At 40.5% G+C, this 20387-nt stretch overlaps 2 protein-coding genes across 2 annotated transcripts in view; one reads left to right on the forward strand and one right to left on the reverse strand.

The window, feature by feature from the left end:
- LOC136863672 (serpin B8) overlaps positions 1 to 20387 on the reverse strand; it is a 161670-nt gene that overhangs the window by 79767 nt on the left and 61516 nt on the right. The gene's annotated exons all lie outside the window — the stretch shown is intronic.
- Positions 10140 to 20387, forward strand: part of LOC136863085 (uncharacterized) — a 30808-nt gene continuing 20560 nt past the window's right edge. The window contains exon 1 of the mRNA XM_067139419.2: positions 10140 to 10570. Within this exon, the coding sequence (XP_066995520.2) occupies positions 10223 to 10570 (348 nt within the window). The 5' untranslated portion in view covers positions 10140 to 10222. The remainder of the gene's footprint in view (positions 10571 to 20387) is intronic.

The following is a 20387-nucleotide window of genomic DNA, read 5'->3' on the forward strand; positions in this document are numbered from 1 at the left end:
CCCACCTCTACTCAGTTGACCTCCCGAGGCTGAGTGGACCCCGTTCCAGCCCTCGTACCACTTTTCAAATTTCGTGGCAGAGCCGGGAATCGAACCCGGACCTCCGGGGGTGGCAGCTAATCACGCTAACCACTACACCACAGAGGCGACACAGTATATCTCAAAAAACTTAACATGTTACAGAAGTGAAAAATTGTATTTTTTATCTCTATTAAAAATCAAGAAACGTGTATTTTTAGTTTTCCGAAATACGAATTGGGTTGGAAGGGGGGGGGGGGTTAAAAGTGTCTGAAAATGGTGTTGAATTATTTTAATTAGGCTACTGATATCTCAAGAATGAAGATGTTACAGACGTGAAATTTAGTATTTGGAATCTGCTTTAAAAGCAAAGAAACACGTATTCTCGGAAAATCCAATGAAGTGGGGGGGGGGAGGAGTTGAAAGAATTGAAAAATTAATTGACTTAATTGTACGAGAATACTTTTATCTAATAAAAACTAAAGTTGTTACAGACGTGAAAATTGGTATTTGTATCTCCTTTAAAAGCAAAAAAAAAAAAAAAAAAAAAAAAAACGTGTTTTGGGGGGGAAATCATCTTGGGGGGCGGGAGTAAAATGGAGTTGAATTCCTTTCATGAGGACACAGAAATCAAAAACTGAAGAAGTTAGAGTCGTGATAATTGGTATTTAGAACACCTTTACTATTAAAAAAACAAGTTTTTTGCCGGAAAATTCACTTGGGGGGGGGGGGAGGAGGAGTGTGAAAAGGAGTGAAATAAAGTGAATTATTTTTATGGGGATACTTATATCCCAAAGCTGAAGGTAATAGACGTGAACATTGGTGTTTGGAATCTCCTTTAAGCATAAAGAAACATGCCTTCTTTTAATTTTTTTGTGGGGGGGTTGGTAAATAAACTTGACGGCGGTGGGGTGTAAAAGGAGGTGAGTCCAGTTGATTTTACTGTTCATAATGTACATATAAGGAGCCTCCGTTCCTCAGGTGGCAGCACGCCGGCCTCTCAGAGCTCGGTTCCGTGGTTCAAATCCCGGTCACTCCACGTGACATTCGTGCTGGACAAAACGGAGGCGAGACAGGTTTTCTCCGGATACTCCGGTTTTTCCTGTCATCATTCATTCCAGCACACTGTCCAATATCATTTCATTTCATTTGTCATTCATAATCCATTGCCCCAGAGGAGTGCGACAGGCTTCGGCAGCCGGCACAATTCCAATTGTCGCCGCTAGATGGGGGCTTTATTCATTCCATTCCTGACCCTGTCGAACGACTGGAAACAGGCTATAGATTTTCGATGTACTTATTCTGATCATAAACCGATCATTTTTAATCTTTCCTGGGTTCGTTTTCAAGAGCCATCTTTTTCTTCGGAGAACGTTCTTAGATTACAGTAGATTCTCCTGGCATATAAATAAAAATTTAAACACCTTTGAAATAAACGATAGGAATGAGATTGACCGTCCAATTGTTCACCTCTATAATAAGGTCAATAATACACGGAAGTATGTCATTCGTATCGCCAGAAATCTCGCACACTTGCCTACGCGCGACAATGGTGCTGGTCATAATGTCAACAATGACAATGGCAGCAGATGTAATTTACCGCCAAGTAGCGGTCTTGCATCTTGCTATGGGGTCCAGAACATCTATAATAATAATAATAATAATAATAATAATAATAATAATAATAATAATAATAATAATAATAATAATAATAATAATAATAATAATAATAATAATAATAATAATAATCATAATAATAATAATAATAATGTTCCGGACCGTCGCCAAATGTGCGGACAGCGCTGGAAACGGGTCCTGGACGGGTAATGACTAAGAATGCAGTCCGGCCGCGGGTTCAGTACCACCAAGGCACCCAAGGCGAAACCACGCCGGATCTCCTCAAGGATTTGATCCACATTAAAAATGCTTATAGGAAAAGATGGCAAAGATTTAGGGACCCAACTGACCGGGTGGAATACCTGGACCTAGCCCGGGAAGTGCGAAATCGATTCCTGGAAGAAAGATTGAAAAATGGGAGGAAACTTGCCGTGATCTATTAGAAAACGAGTCAGATCGCGAAATTTGGCGGATTCTCTCAGAAAACCAGTCAGATCGCGAATTTCGGCCGATTATATATAAAACAATAAGCATTCAATTATAAATTTCAGTATAATACCGTAGCGACGCACGGGTATCTTTCTAGTATAAAATAACTTGTCCTGACTGACTGACTGACTGACTGACTGACTGACTGACTGACTGACTGATTGATCATCGCCGAGCCAAAACTACTGGACATAAAGAAATGGAATTTTGTGGATACATTCATATTAACATGTAGGTGCTCGCTAAGAGAGGATTTTTGGATGTTCCCGCGCTAAGGGGGTGAAAAGGGGGTTAAAATTTTAAAATGAGTGTATCTATATCTCAAAACTTTAAAAGTTTACAGATGTAAAAATTGGTATTTAGGATCATCTTTAAAAATAAGGAGACACGTATTTTTTTGTTTTCAGAAAATCCCAATAGGAGGGGTGAAAACGGTGAAAAAGGGGTTGAATGCCTTTAATCAGTATACCGGTACTTCAATCTCAGAAACTGAAGATATTACAGACCTGAAAATTGGTACACTTGATCTCTTTTAAAAATAAAGAAACACGTGTTTTTTTGTTTTTGGAAAATCCAATTAATGGAAGGGGGAAAAGGGGGATGAATTATTAAAAGTGTGTATCAATATCTCAAAACTTTGAAAGTTTACAGATGTAAAAATTGGTATTTAATTTTCATTATAAATAAACAAGTATTTTTTGTTTTCGGAAAATCCCAATAGGAGGGGTGAAAAGGGGTGAAAATGGGTTGAATGCCTTTAATGACGATACTTATATCTCAGAAACTGAAAATATTATAGACCTGAAAATTGGTGTTTGGGATCTCCTTTAAAAATAAAGAAACACGTATTCTTTTGTTTTTGGAAAATCCAATTAATGGGGGGGGGTGAAAGAGGGGTGTATTTTAAAAATGAGTGTATCTATATCTCAAAACTTCAACAATTTGCAGATGTAAAAATTGATATTTAAAATCTCCTTTAAAAATAAAAGAACACGTATTTTTTTGTTTTCGGAAAATCCCAATAGGAGGGTTGAAAAGTGTGAATAAGGGGTTGAATGTCTTTAATGAGGATACCTATATCTCAGAAACTGAAGATATTACATACCAGACAGTTAGTAAATGGAATCTCCTTTAAAAATACAGAAACATTTATTTTTTTGTTTTTGGAAAATCTAATTAATGGGGTTAAACAGGAGTGACAAATTGGGGTGAATTTTTAGAAAGACTATATCTACAGTATATCTCAGAAACGTAAAATGTTGCAGACGTAAAAATTGTTATTTGGAAACTGCTGTTAAATTAAAGAAACAGGTATTCTCGGAAAATCCAATGAAGGTTGGGTGGGGTGAAAAATTGAACAATTTATTGAATTAATTGTATGAGGATACTTACATCTAATAAAAACTAAAGTTGTTACAGACGTGAAAATTGGTATTTAGATCTTCTTGGGGGGGGGGAGAATCATTTTTGGGGGCGAGTGTGAAAAGGAGTTGAATTCGTTTCATGGGAAGATCCTTTACTATTAAAGAAATAAGTATTTTTTGCCGGAAAATTCACTTAAGGGGGGCGGGGAGTGTGAAAGTAAGTGAAAAAAGTGAATTACTTTTATGGGAATACTTATATCTCAAAACTGAACGTAACACACGTGAACATTGGTATTTGGAATCTCCTTTAAACATAAAGGAACAAGTTTTCTTTTTTTTGGGGGGGGGGGGAGGTAAATCAACTTAACCTCGGTGGGGTGAAAACGGAGGTGAGACCAATTAATTTTACTGTTCCTAATGTACTTATAAGGAGCCTCCGTGGCTCAGGCGGCAGCGCGCTGGCTTATCACCGCTGGGTTTCGTGGTTCAAATCCCGGTCACTCCATGTGAGATTTGTGCTGGACAAATCGGAGGCGGGACAGGTTTTTCTCCGGGTACTCCGGTTTTCCTCGTCATCATTCATTCCAGCAACACTCTCCAATATCATTTCATTTCATGTGCCATTCATTTAATCATTGCCCCAGTGGAGTGCGACAGGCCTCGGCAGGGCTTATTCATTCCATTCCTGACCCGGTTGAATGACTGGAAACCGGCTGTGGATTTTCAATGTACTTACTCTGATCATAAACCGATCATTTTTAATCTCTCCTGGGTTCGTTTTCAAGAGCCATCTTTTCCTTTGGAGAACCTTCTTAGATTACAGTAGATTCTTCTGGCATATAAACAAAAATTTAAACATATTTGAAATAAACGATATATATATCATTGACCGTGCAATTGTTCACCTCAGTAATAAGGTCAATAATGCACGGAAGTATGTCATTCGTATCGCCAGAAGTCCTGCGCACTTGCCTAAGGGCAACAATGGTGCTGGTCATACTGTCATCAATGACAACGGCAGCAGATGTAATTTACCGCCAAGGCACCCAAGACGACACCACGCCGGATCTCCTCAAGGATTTGATCCACATTAAAAATGCTTATAGGAAAAGATGGCAAAGATTTAGGGACCCAACTGACCGGCTGGAATACCTGGACATATCCCGGGAAGTACGAAATCGATTGCTGGAGAAAAGATTGAAAAATGGGAGGAACGTTGCCGTAATCTCTCAGAAAACGAGTCAGATCGCGAACTTTGGCGGACTCTCTCAGAAAAAGAGTCAGATCGCGAATATCGGTGGGTTATATACAAAACGATAAGCATTCAACTATAAATTTCAGTATAATACCGTAGCGAAGCACGGGTATCTTGCTAGTAGTGTAATAAAATGCCAATCCATTGACAGAAGAATTAGAGGAAAACCAAGGAGAATGTAGGGAGGTTTGCTCTGAAACTGGAATAAGGGTAAAAGCATAATTCGTGAAGTCAAATGAAAGAAGAAGCGTTGTATTGTATGAAAACGGATTATCTTCGCGTACAGCAACCGCATTTGAGTAACAAGTAGCCTTGGGAATTCTGTACTCTGACGTGAAAGGGAAAGATTTATTTTAATACATGTGTGTTACTATTAGTACTAGACATCAAGTGGTATTTGTTTGTTCCGACTATACACAGACCTACCAGATGATTGCAGTACGAGGGGAAGTATTTGCATTTCTAAATACATTTGTGTTCCGAACTATTGCTGTTACTAATTAAGTATAGTGTGTGGTTTAACATCACACTAGCACATAGTCTACAGGTTATCGGCAACACTAGGATGGGAAAGGACTAGGACAGGGAAGGGTACGGCCGTGGTCTTGAGATACAGCCTGGTGTGAAAATGGGAGACCATGGAATACCATCTTCAGGGCTACCGATGGGGGGGGGGGGTTCGAATCATCTCTCGAAGTAAGCTTACAGCTACGCGGTTTAATGCAATGTGTGAACTGGAATTTAGTACCTCAGACCATTTTTAAATTATTAGCGTAGCTGGAAATCGAACCGGTGGGCAGGAAGTTACTAATGCTTAGCCATAGACCAGTGGTATTCAAACATTTTGCTTGGCGTACCCTCAAAATAAAAAAACAAATCTTCGTACCCCCGAAGTACGAGTAGGCCTATATTGCGATTATAGCAGAAATAACAAATTGGTGTCGCCGGATGCCAAATAATATTAACTACAATAATCTTCCGCAGCTTATTCCGCTTGCGCAGGGTTCCTGCACGCACTAAGGCATGAAAGAGTTGTGGACGCGGATTGAAGATCGCATGTCCTTCCAGATACCACGGAATTTTCAACTGAAAATCCCATCTCAGATACACCGGAATGAAATCTTGGTAGCCGAGGTGGCAGGCAAGCAGCTAAGCCGCTATACCATCCTCTTCCACAATAATAACTATAATATATTTTGTATATATATATATCGTCGCTGCGCAAAGGAAACCTCGTAACTCCTCAGGAGTAAACTTTCCAGAAGAAACCCAGAACTGAGCGGTTAGCAAAAGACCAAAGAACTATTCCCGCCATTTTAAGTGCTAAATGATAGCCCAATTTTTCGACCATTGAAGTCCTCTGTTCCCTTCTCGCGCAAGCCTTCACAAGGCAAATGGAGAAAAGTGGTTTTCTCATGAGTTTTCATTGCCTAGCAACGATATACAAGGCGGCTCGCGAGTGCCGTGCTTTCTACTTATAAATGTCTCGCATGCACAAATGTTCAATGGGATGTCTACCAACTGATTCTCACAGGGGCACTACTGCCAGCGGGCAGGTTACGTCAGAATATGAAGAGATAACAACCAAACGGTCGCTCGCAGCATGTTACTCAGCGCTACCGGTCTAATGCACCCCTTGCATTAGTAAACCTCGTTTTCCATCGCATAGTCCGACTCTATGGCTAAATGGTTAGCGTGCTGGCCTTTGGTCACAGGGGTCCCGGGTTCGATTCCTGGCAGGGTCGGGAATTTTAACCATAATTGGTAAATTTCTCTGGCATGGGGGCTGGGTGTATGCGTCGTCTTCATCATCATTTCATCCTCATCATGACGCGCAAGTCGCCTACGTGTGTCAAATCAAAAGACCTGCACCTGGCGAGCCGAACATGTCTTCGGACACTCCTGGCACTGAAAGCTGGTGTATGGTACAGCAGCACTATATTTGCTGTCTGCATATCGGCAATGGCTAGTGTGTTCAGCAGCGACGAATACACAAACATCATTTTAATCTGGACAACCTGGTTGGAATGCAGCCGAAGCTCTAAACAGACGTCTGCTTTCTACACACGTATTTCGCCCAACATTATTAGATTTTGTTTCATACAAACAGCTTTTTTATAGTGTGGAATGTCTACACGTGTATAAATTAATAAGTTATTAAAACTTTCTTTCTGCCTCTTTGGCGTATTTACAAAGAGTAGCGGCGATTAGGGGGGAGGGGGTACAGTTGCCCCTCCTCCACTTTGCGGAGGAAACATTACATTTTTATTCAACATTACCCAGCTGGAACTAGGAATTATTTAAAAAGCTATGTTTTCTTTATCTTCTTTTCTTTAATTATTAACATAATTATTGTCGGAAATACGCAAAAAAAAGGCCGTTCGTCGCGGCTAACCGTTTTGTATAGCGCTACGGCAAGTAGTGGGGACTTTGTATGTACTGTGAGGAAGGGTAGTAGGAGTACATAATTTTTTTGCCAAGGTCGTGGACACTGACGTATAATTCACCCGCTTGCCGCGTGCATTCTTCAGTCTGGCAATCTCTTGAATGTCTGTTTGTTTCTTAGTGTGTATTCAAATACTCTTCTTCTTCTTAATCTGCTTATCCTCCAGGGTTGGTTTTTCCCTCGGACTCAGCGAGGGATCCCAATTCTACCGCCTCAAGGGCAGTATCCTGGAGCGTGAGGCATCGGGTCCCGGGATACAACTGGAGAGGATGACCAGTACCTCGCCCAGGCAGCCTCACCTGCTATGCAGAACAGGGGCCTTGGTGGGGGATGGGAAGATTGGAAGGGATAGGCAAGGAAGAGGGAAAGAAGCGGCCGTGGCGTTAAGTTAGGTACCATCCCGGCATTTGCCTGGAGTAGAAGTGGGGAAACCACGGAAAACCACTTCCAGGATGGCTGAGGTGGGAATCGAACCCACCTCTACTCAGTTGACCTCCAGAGGCTGAGTGGACCACGCTCCAGCCCTCGTACCACTTTTCAAATTTTGTGGCAGAGCCGGGAATCGAACCCGGGCCTCCGGGGGTGGCAGCTAATCACACTAACCACTACACCACAGAGGCGAACATTCAAATATTCAGTGTTTTTAATTGTGTAATCACGTCGTACTTCTATACCTGAAGATGGGTTTCCGTGGTTTCCCATTTTCACACCAGGCAAATGCTGGGGCTGTACCTTAATTAAGGTCACGGCCGTTTCCCTCCCACGCCTAACCCTTTCCTGTCCCATCGTCGCCATGAGTTCTATTTGTGTCGGAGCGACGTAAAGCCCATTGTAAAAAAGGAAAACTGTATATGGAATTGTAATTTTAGCGGGAGATATTACCAACTTTACCTTCACTAGACTACATCCTTTCTTTTCTGTTATGTCATTTATTATGTAAATGTATTTAACCTGACCTGCGGTTTATTTGTAATAATAGCTTTTATGAGATTTGGATTCAATGCTGTAGGCCTACAATAAAATTTTCACCAGGTCTCATAAACAAACCACGGGGCAAGTTAAATGCATGGACTTAATAAGTAACATAACACAAAGGAAAGAATTTAGCCCAATGAAGGGAAAGTTGGTATTATCTCCCGTTGAAATTATAATTACAACTGAGTATTTTTTTACAATTGGCTTTATGGCGACGATGAGACAGGAAAGGGCTAGGCGTGGAAAGGAAGCGGCCGTAGTCTTAATTAAGGTACAGCTGCAGCATTTTCCTGGTGTGAAAATGGGAAACAACGGAAAACCATCTTCAGCGCTGCCGACAGTGGGATTCGAAACCACTATCTCCCGGATGCAAGCTCGCAGATGAGCGCTCCTAACCCCACGGCCAGCTCGCCCGGTACAATTAAATAGAAGTACGGCATGATTATACAATTAAAAATCATTTAGTACCTGAATGCACACTAAAAAACTAACAGACACTAAAGAGAATGCCAGACTGACGAGTGCTCGTGGCAAGCGGGTGAATTATAACTCAGTGTCCACGACCTTGGCAAAAATGTATGTACCCCTACTACCCTTCCTCACAGCGCATGCAAAGTCTCCACTACTTGTCGTAGCGCTATACAAATCGGTTAGCCGCGACGAACGGCATTTTGTGCGTATTTCCGCCGATAATCATGTTAATAATTAAAGAAAATAAAGGAAAGAATAGGCAGATAAGACAAAAAAAAAGCTTGTAAAAATAGCTTTTCTTAAATAATTCCTAGTTCTAGCTGGCTAAAGTGGAATGAAAATGTAATGTTTACTCCGCAATGTGGTGGTGGGGGGGGGCGACTGTCCCTCCTCACCCCACCCCCTAATCGCCGCTGCTGTTTGTAAATACGCCAAAGATGCAGAAAATAAAATTTAATAACTTATTAATTTATACGCGTGTAGACATTCCACTCTATAAAAGAGTTGTTTGTATGAAACAAAAACTAATAATGTTGGGCGAAATACGTGTGAAGAAGGCAGACGTCTGTTTAGAGCTTCGGCTGCATTCCAACCAGGTTGTCCAGATTAAAATGATGTCTGTGTATTCGTCACTGATGAACACACTAGCCATTGCCGATATGCAGACAGCAAATATAGTGCTGCTGTACCATACACCAGCTTAGAACTATGCGGTGGAAAACGAGGTTTACTAATGCAAGGGGTGCATTAGACCTGTAGCGCTGAGTAGCATGCTGCGAGTGACCGTCCGGTTGTTATCTCTTCGTATTCTGACGTAACCTGCCCGCTGTCATTGTGCTTCTGTAAATAAAAGTTGGTAGATATTCCATTCGTCATTTGTGCATGCGGGACATTTGTAAGTAGAAAGTACGGCGCTCGCGAGTATTATTATTTATGCTGCTACACACTTAGTGAAGAAAAATTGAAGTGAATTAGTGTATTTCGAAACAAAATATTTTAAAAAGAGCAATGCAGCATTAGTAAGCAATGTTTCATACCTAGTCAGAATGGGGACTGTGTGTACTGGTAGACATATACACTGAATCAAAACAAGATTTTATTGAAAATGGGTTGGTTAAACTCTTTTCTGAACTGCTCACCGAAAGCAGTTAGTAGGAGCTATGAGATATTTGCGTAGCCTACCCCTCGTGGTACTCGTACCACGCTTTGAATACCACTGCTCTAGACCATGTCTAAACATGTGTTTGGTTTCTTGCTTTGTGCTAACATTGTTTATCAGTCAAACGCGGAGAGAGTCGAAACGTGAAACATGACCGTCGCTGAAATACAACGTCTTGTTATCTGTACACTGTTCTCTCTCGAACTCGGCATGCATGGCTAGCTAGCAGCGTGGCCTCGATCGAAGCGGGAGCTGTGAGTGGTGTGGCCTCTATCTCGGGCGAGCTCGGGTCTGGTCACGAACAAACTCGTATGCAGCTTCGTGCGTCAGTCGGAGAAAGACCGTTGGTGCCAGCTGGGGCACGTTACGCAGTACGTGGATGTTGTTTCATAATTAGTTAAACATAGATTGATGTTTATCAAGGAATCATGTCGAGGTGGAACGATGAACAGACTATGAAGTTTATAACTCTGTATCAGCGTCATACTTGCCTGTGGCAGACCGACTGTATTGCTTATAAAGACAGAGATTCGAGGAATGCAGCGTTAGAAAACATAGTGACTGAAATGGCGATTACTGGGTTCGGATTATTAGAATGTAAGAATAAAATAAAGAATTTGCGTTCGCATTATTGTCAAGAAATCAAGAAGATTTATGATTCTATGCGCTGTGGTGCAACTGGTGATTCTGTGTACAAACCGAAATTGTTTTGGTTTCCAATAGTGGATGGTTTCTTAAGCAAATATGTTCAGAGTGCTTCACATACAAGTCTCGGGGTAAGTATTTTTATTATTATTATTATTATTATTATTATTATTATTATTATTATTATTATTATTATTATTATTTAAAGTGACCAAGCGTCCCGTTTTAAACGGGATATGCCGTTTTTCAACCTATTGGCTCGGTGTCCCAATGGATTTTGTTGGGGCGCGTATTTGACCCGTTTCGTTAGATAAGGCTACGGTACCTATTTGTCTAATGTTTACAGTACATAAACAAAATAGACAACAGTATTTGTTTAAGAGTAATGTAAAAAATTTGCTTTATATTCATAGTAAATAGATGAACAGGTCTGTGATTTTTTTTCTATTTGCATTCAAATACATTTTAAAATGTGCATAGTTTTGTACGATTAAGGGGAGGTTGGGGTTGCTATGTTTTCAGTATTGCTAAGGGTCCCGCTGTCAGCTTCAGAAAATATGGTCATGTTATTAGGATTGTTACCGGTATTATTATTATTATTATTATTATAACAGTATATATCCAAATAGTGTTATACGTGAATAACGAAGGATCATTCAGGAACATGCCACCATACATCGTATTGTGATCAGCTTCGGCGAAATGGGAAGAACTGAGGGATCACTGTCAGTGTTTGAATTAAGTACGTGATGACAGATGATTTTTAACAACGCTACAGTTCAAGATAAAATAATATTTTCTAAGTAAACTCCCTTGTTGTACAAATAGATTACCGTATTTCTTTTTAAAGTGAAAATTCCTTCTCTTAATCGTTTTTACCGTTACTATCTGCTTAATGGTCCATATTAAGTGACACACTGCGAGAGGATTCGTAGGTGAACTTCATAGGTCCACTTTGGTCGTGGGGGTTTTCTGTTATGGGGTATTCCCCATCCCTCTCCATGTGATAGATCTAATATACCGTAGTTCACATTATCGGCACGTAGACCTAATAATTTTCTGTTGTCAAATTATTAAGAAATTTCTCTGAATTTACACCGACATTTCTATAAGGTACTTTGTACAACAGAGTTCCAAGCGGCGGTAGCGGCCCCCCTACTTTTTAGAGAGGGTCGATGACCTTAGATGTTAGGCCGCTTTAAACAACAAGCATCATCGTCATCATCAACTTTTTGGAGAAAATATTACATTTTATTCCATTTTAGCCGGCTGAAAGTAGGAATTGTAGGAATTATTTAAAAAAGCCATTTGTACAAGCCCTGTTGTCTTATCAAATACGGTAATTCTTTTCTTTATATTATTTAATCATTACCAAAATTATTAGCGAAAATAAGCACAAAATGTCCTTCGTTCCGGCTAATCGATTTGTAAGGCGCCACAGCAAATACTGGAGACTTTGCCTGTGCTATGAGCAAGGGTACCAGGCCTATACATTTTTTTTTGCTAAGGTCATACACAATGAGGTATGATTCACCACCTTACCGCGTGCATTCGTCAGTCTGGCGGTCTCTTTAGTGTCTGTTAGTTTTTAGTGTATAGTCAAACACTAAATAGTTTTAATTGTATAATCATGACGTATTTCTTTTTAATTTTAATAAATGTGTAATATTGTTATTTTGGCGAACGTTTTATTGTATAGTATAGAATCAAAATCTCAACAACAAAAAAACTATCATTACCGCATTAAAGTTCGTAAACTGACAATTTTTACTTCTGTGGCGAAATTCGCTGAGAAAGCATAACATACTTACCATTTTGTAGCCATTAATAGGCCACAATATATATATACCCCTTCCCCCATCCTCCGTTATATCCCACAAACCCGGGTACTGTTTGTTGGCTACCGGTATATATTTTTTGCCCCCGCACTTTTAATTCCCAATCGCCGCTACTGCCAAGCGGGATTAGTTAATGATTAGTATCCGGATTTTTTGAAAATGCATGTGTGCACATGCAAATGCGTATTTCAAGTATTGTTGGAGTTATTGCGCATTCTGAACATAACGGCATTTGAAATTAAGGATAATTTCAGTAATCTGGAACGAAGTTGGATTTATCTGTGTTTTGGACTTATCTTGCCAGCAGGGGAATCATGCTATTTTAAACTCTGAATTACGGCTTTTTCCTTTTACCACTTTCAGTACAAGCTTGGCGGAAGAGAATGCGTAGATTTATTCAGCATTCCTTTCAACACTTTATGGATCACTTGAACTCGTACCTACAAAAAGCAATTTCTTCATTGAATTTCCCTACTGGCTAAAATGGAGAGAAGAGTAAATGCAAGTTAGAAGTGTTATATTAAAACCCAACACTACAGATCTTATCGGTTAGTCAGTTGGACTACTAGAATTGTATTACGGTATCTTTGGCACCAGGGTATAAATACTGTCCAATCACGTCATTTGAAAGATCGTTCTCAGCCTATAACCTTGTTTCGCTGGCAGTAGACGCAATTTGTCTCCAGAAAACATTAAAATGCGCACGTGATTGTAAGTGGATATTTCTTTAATAATAATAATAATAATAATAATAATAATAATAATAATAATAATAATAAAATAATAATAATAATAATAATAATAATAATAATTTCGTATGGCTATCGCCAGTCTGGTGCAGCCCTTGTAACGCAGACCCTCCGGCGAGGGTGGGCGGCATCTGCCGTGTATGAGAGACTGCGTGTTATAGTTGTGGTGGGGGATAGAGAAGATTAAACTCCCGACGGCCGAGAATCGAACCGAAAGCCACTACTGTGGCCATTCAGTCAAGGAACTCGATAATAATAATAATATATCTTTAAATACCACCGGACTGAGCCAGCATCAAAACCTGCCAATTTGGACTCAAAAAGCCAATGACTTAACCCTCTAAGCCACTCAGCCCGGCTAATATTTCTTTAATTCTTTGTGCATATTTGCATGCATACTTCAGCTTGACTCCTTGGCTGAATAGTCATCGTTAAAGCCTTCGTTTTAGACAGTCTCCGGGTCGATCCCCGGTGAGGTCGGGGATTTTAATCGCGTCTGGTTAATTCCTCTGACTTGGGGACAGGATATTTGTGTTTGTCTCAAAACACTCCATTTTTACACATTCAAAAACACACTACCAACCACCAAAGAAACACATAACTATGAACACATTCCTTCACAAAGGGTTGTCGTCGGGAGGGGCATCCTGCCGTAAAACAGGGTCAAGTCCACGTATGCTATACAGTTTGTCTCCTCGACCGCACTAGGGTGTGGAAAAAGCTGAGGAAGGAGATTGGCATCGCATTTGAGGTACGGTATGTTTAGATTTGAGTGCTACTGTAATACGTACCGGTACCGGTAATTCCTAATATTGACCAACCAATAGAAAATAGAAAAAACAATTCTCATGGTTAAGCTGGTGTTTAAATGAATGTCAATACTTTCATTCAGTTTTAGAATACTTGCAAGGGAGTTTGTTTCTTTATTTAAGTTAGTTCCTTATTGAAGTGGGTTCCTTTTTTTTCTATTGGGTGCAGGTAGTTTTCATTCTAACAGTTTAATCATAATGAAATGTTATTGGTTTTATGCCCCACTTATTACTTTTAATTAATTTTGTATCATGGGAGTTCTCTTATGTGCCGGTAAATCTTAGTGACACGAGGCTGGTGTATTTAAGAACTTTCAAATGCTCTTGGAGTGAGCTGGAATCGAACTCACCAGCTCTCCACAGTCTGAGCCACTCAGTTCGACCCCATGTTGAAGTGGGTTCCTCCTTTCTTTCTTTCTTTCTTTCTTTCTTTCTTTCTGTTGGGTGCAAACAGTTCACCGGGTCTTGTAATGAGTGTCTCTTAAGACAGAGGAGTACTTGAATATATTTTCAGTCCAGATAATGTCGAGAGAGAATGCTCTGGCCAACGTGTTGGTAAGGAGATAGGAGAGGATTATACTAATGCCCACATATGGATATACATTTTGCAATTGCCTGCCAGAAAGTGTTTCTTACATAATTTTAGGAGAACAAGGTAGCTGCAAAGATGAATATGATACCTGTATGGAATCAGCGGTTGGCAACCATAGAGTCCCTAGCTAAGTCCAGCATTGTGTCCATTTATTTGTTTCAGTCACCTCACTTTCATCTTTCCTGTTTGGTTATCCAGGTATGAAGAGGTCCAGTCTGTGTGAATGTGCATAGCACATGATGGTCCAATATTCAAAAATGTCCAAACTGGAAATATCCTCTTCATACTGTGATTGAAAGTGGAAGAAAAACCCAATATGGTAATGGATTAGGTCCAGTAACCAAAATATTCTCAAATTTGAATAATTTTCAAAAGCAGTTTTAGGAAATAGAAATGAATATTTACTCAAGGAAGTCAAATTGGAACCTTACAAGCGAAGCGGACATGTGAGTGCTGAGTGTAAGCAAAATGGAAATAGCGCTTGAGCTCTACAGGATGGTCATCGGCCGATGGAATAATAACTTAGAATATCAGTACCAGGTATGTGTAATGAAAAATGGTATTAATTACCTTGAAATGGTGTTGTTAGCGATAGTGATCGTGGTGATATTGGTGATTGGAGGAGTGGAGATTAATCCTGGCCCCTGAGTTGGGAAGATATTGAAAAAATTAAGGATGTGATGAAGGAAATGAGCGAAGCCAACATGACAAGGGAGTTGATTACAGATCAGAATAAGGATATCCAGGATCTGAAGTCTGAAAGGTGAACTAGCAAGGATTAGAGAAGGCCTAGAACAGAGGTGCCAATTATTACGGATTGCCCGTAATTATTACCGATTTCACCTAACGATTACAGAATTACGGTCAAAGGAGAAATTATTACGGAAAAGCTGACATTATCAGGAAAAAATAATTTTCTACGGAAAAAAAGAAAAGAAGGAAAAAGGCTCGAAAAGATTGAACATTTCTCCTAAATCATCCTCGTTTCAATGCCTCTGAGCTGGCCATGATAGTTATTCGATCGTGACTTCCGTTTGCTACCCATACGCGTTGTAAAATTAATTGTGAATGAAGGAGCTCCGGCGCTGCTCTTTTGCACTATAAATCCTTCAATAATGTTGTATTTTCTGCGTCAAGTGAACCTGACAGTTGACGGAAAGATTGAGAAAGAAGTGAGGCCTACATTAAGCGGGAGTCGCTTATGGTTCAGAAGACGAAAATGTCATCACAGTGGGAAGGATGCTTCAAGAAAACCTACACTGAAAAGCATTTGCTGCGTGAGAAACAAGCTACAAGGAATGTTTTATCACAGAACTAACAGGTTGTGCGCAAATGTTATTGTGTAATATGATATACTTTCGAATAGATTGGTAGAGGGAAGGGCAAAAGGGGTGTCATTATCAAGAAGTGAGGAGCATGCTTTGGATTTGACTCGAAATTTTTATCGGGGGCGGAGGGCGATTACTGATAATCCACTTCAAAGGTTGGCACCTCTGCCTAGAATAATATCAAGAGGAGATGGACTTGTTAAAGGGACATCACATGGTGTTGGAGCAGCACACGTGATAGGTGAAAAGACAGGCCCGAGAAACAACACTTACACATCGTAAGATGCCTCGTCATATATGGCATTAAAGGGAAGAGGAGAGATAGAAACCGTCCTTATTAACATCTGTGTTGGAGGTGATAATGGGAGAAGTGAGAGTGAACTGCACTGAATCTGATGTGGATGACATACGGAGAATAGGAAGAAATCAAGGAAATAGGGCTATTAAGTTGCAATTGGTATCTGGCATGAAATCTTACCAGATTCTACTTAATGGCAAAAATTTTAAGGGGATGGAGATATAGATATTTTGGGAAATAAACATTCTTCCGTTTCACCAGGGCGAAGCCAGAAAAGAGGGTCTTACGGCTTTCATAAGGGGCAAGAGGTTGATCGTCACGGGGAATATTTGGAGGTAAAGTTACTCATCAGCGCAGTTGGAGACACTGGCTCGGGGAGACAGTGCAGTGACACCAACACGAGCTGGAAGAAGGGTTGCTGATGCACGAGCAGCAGAAGTGGAGCACGTGCTAGCGGTTTTACTGACAGTTACGCAGACAGGACACTGCCACAAGTGACAAGAAGCAACCTGGCAAAATAGGCTTGTCACCGGATGTTGGAAAGGAGGCTGGGACCACTACAACACTGGCAGCAGTAAAAAGCAGGAATAAAATAGATGAGGCAAAGGAAATGAAACAAGAACAGGATCTGAAAGACATTTAGGCCAAGAAAGAGGGATTTTGTAGATGCAAATGGGAACAAATGGGAAGGAAAGGTGGAAGTGGGAATGTATAGCTTTCCTCATTGAATTACAGTCCAAATTGATAAGCCTATAAATACAAGGAGTGAACTAGGAAATGTTACAGATAACAGAAAAATTAAATAACCTGACTGGAGGGTTGGTTTTGTCAATATAGAACGGGGAACGAGGAAGTAGCTGAGCTTGTCAGAAATCGTGACTTATTTGCCTTTCTGGAAATTTGACCACTCGATGGAGGGACGCTATCGTGGAAAGGTTTATGAGATGAGAAGTGTAATGAAAAGAAAGGGAGGTTCACAAAGCAGAAACCCTGAAGGTATATCACTTTTAATAAAGGTGAAGATTAGTAATGAGACTGAAGAGTTATCAAATGATATGGAAGATGTAGGCTGGATAAAACTTAAGCTGAGTGGCAATCATAATTTAATGTTATTGGCTTTACATCTCACTAACTACTTTTATGGTTTTCAGAGATGCCAAGGTGCAAGAATTTAGTCCCACAGCAGTTCTTTTACGTGCCGGTAAATCTACCAACACGAGGCTGACGTATTTGGGCACCTTCAAATACCACTGGACTGGTGATGGGGGTGATGAAGTAGGAAAGCTAGCATATACTACAACACAGGAGGGGTTGTGCAATTGATTTGGTTGTGTGAACAAGAGATGTTCTAGAAATGGTAAATAACATAGAAATTATAGAGTGGGAAAAATCACATCATTCCCGGTAGGCCTACTTACCATGTTATGGGTATATGGGGAGGTTCAGGAGGAGGAAAATATTATAAGAAAAAAAAAAAGAATATAAGGGGTGCAGCAACACTTCTAAAAAAGATACACATACAGTATTTAAGAGGAGAAGTATTTCAAATATTTACTCAGGTTAATAGGCAACAAATAATTTTGTTAACTAAGAAAGAACCAAATTTTGTTCTCTTCTGACATTGCCTGTATTAGATTTGCAAGCCCTAGACCTTCATGTCCCTTCCATTTCTTTTGCTGATACTTTCATTTTTGGATGGATCAGATCTCTGAAATTTACATTTCTGATAACGTAGTGTTAAAAGAGGATGGTGGCCCAGTTGTATTTTCTCTTAAAGCAGTAAATTGCCACTACCACCAGGGGCATAAAATTAAACTGAACTCATGGCCTATATAGCCCATGGTTGGTCTTGGGCTTGCCAAGACAACTGCTGCCTAGACAAATAGACTGCAGATCTTGCAATTTCACATGGTCAGTATAATGATTTCCTTAGACATAGTACTTACAAGGGGCGGTCACAATGTCCACATCACCGATTTTGTTCAAACTTTGTAGGTTGGTAGTACTAAATCGCAAAGAACACTGGCAAAGTACAGTATGCGCCAAAATATACAGTACTCATTATCGCGCAGTGCGCATGCGCACGCCTGAGCGTCTGCGTGTTGTTACATCACCATGATGAATTGTTAGTTGTGTAACGAAACGTTGTGCTCTGTGATTGGAAGTGACAATGGGTCTCGTGATGGAGGAAAAAGTGTTTATAGTGGAGTATTATTTTCGCTCGTACGGAAACGGTTATCAAGGTGGGCCGAGTTTAAAGTTAGTGGCGGATCAATATCGTGAACACTTCAATAAGTCAGCACCTAGCAATACAGTTATGCTATCTATTGTTAAAAATTTTTGTCGTACGGGTAATGTATTGTGTCAACGCAAGGGAAGGTCTGGTAGGCCAGTAACTGTGTCCACAAATGAAAATCATGGACATGTCCTCAATGAGGTGTTGCAGTCTCCAAAGCGAAGTCTTCGGTGAACAGCCCTGAAATTAAACATCAGCCTTACGTCACTATGACGATTGTTTAAAGACATAGGTGGATTTCCGTACCAAATACAGGTTGGGCAACGATTGACAGAGCACGATAGGCATGTCAGGGTGGAATATTGTGCACTATTTTTGTTCATGGTGTATGAGGATCCAGATTTCTTGTTCAACGTGTGGTTCTCCGACGAAAGTCGCATTCACTTGGACGGTTTTATCAATTGCCAAACAACTCGCTTTCTTGGTTTCGAGAGGCCAGATATTATAGTCCAGAAACCGCTACGTAGTGTGCGTGTGGCGATTTGGTGTGCAGTGTCAGGAAACGTTGTGCTAGATCCGTATTTCATAGAGAATGATGATGGTGCACCTCTTACTCTTAACCAGGAACGTTATAGGAACATGGTGATCAGGCCATTTATTCAGGATCTAAGAAGGTTTTGTCGTGCCAGGAACATGCAGATGAATAGACAGTGGTTCCAACAAGACGGGGCGACCTGCCACACCGCTTGACAGACTATGGCTATGCTGCAAGAAACCTTTCCAGGACGAGTAATTTCCTGCGGGGCTGAGTTCCCCTACCTATCACATTCCCCCAATCTGACGCCACCTGATGCGTATGTGTGGGGAATGTTAAAGGAGCAAATTTTCAATTGTCCAGATCCACCCAAAACTGTGCCTGCATTACGTCAAAAGATCGTCTCGTTCTTCGGGACTCTGCAGCAACCTATGTTCCAGAATATGTTGGAAAATCTGCGTGATCGTTATGAACACTGCCTACAGCGCAATGGAGCACATTTTGAACATTTACACTATCATCTCGATAAGTAAGGTAATGACAATAAGACAAACATAATTTCCAGTACTGTATATTTTGGCGCATACTGTAGTAGTGCGCAACTCACAAACATTTCCGAAAAAAGGGATTTTGAAAATTTCGAGAAAACTTACGAGAGGTTTAGCATGCCAGGTACCATCAACTGAGAGACTGCAGTGCGGTGCTCGAGTGGTTAAGGTTCTCCACTTCAGTTATGAAGATGGCGAGTTAGAGTCACGCTCGTCTTGACTTTTTCTTCTGACATTTCCTGATCCCCTTTCTCTTCATGTTGCGAATGGGAGCAACAGTTAGTCACTGCCCGACTGAATTGTGTCATGTAACGTTTGTATGCGATGTAACCAGACGTGCTCATCATAAGTTAAATTGGCATGGAGATCTTGCATGTTGAATTATGTTCAAATGGAAGTGTTTTTGAATGTGAAGCTACGCAAAGTGCAAAGGAGTTCCCTGGAGAGTAAACAACAAATAAACAGTTGAAAAGGGCCATACCTTACGTCAAGCACCTTCTTTGTATACATTGCTTACTGGATCCCGGCGACTCTGTACGATTACAGAAGAGGCCGAATAATTGAGAAAGAAAATTTTTAAATCTATTTTGACGGTAATAGAAGAAAATAAATTTGTAATAGATGAAAAAAGGGGGGAAAGGGGGTGGGGTAAAAAGCTGGTAGCAGCGTGACTCGAACTCACCATCTTCACAACTGAAATGGAGAACCTTAACCACTCAACCACCTCGCCACAGTCTCTAGCTTGATGGTACCTGGCATACTAAATCTCTCGTAACTTTTTTCAACATTTTCAAAATCACTTTTTTCGAAAACTTTTTAGAGTTGCGTGCTACTACTTTGCCAGTATGTTTTTGGGATGTAGTACTACCAATCTACAAAGTTTGAACAAAATCAGTGATGCGGACATCGTGACCTCCCCTTGTTAGCTTTCCTGACGGTGCTTTTGAGGATCAGATTTTTAAAGTTAGTGAGAAACAAAACTTATGTTAATTACCTTGTTTAGTTCACCACTCTG

Source organism: Anabrus simplex, chromosome 2, assembly GCF_040414725.1.
Source record: "Anabrus simplex isolate iqAnaSimp1 chromosome 2, ASM4041472v1, whole genome shotgun sequence".
Classification (NCBI taxonomy): domain Eukaryota; kingdom Metazoa; phylum Arthropoda; class Insecta; order Orthoptera; family Tettigoniidae; genus Anabrus; species Anabrus simplex.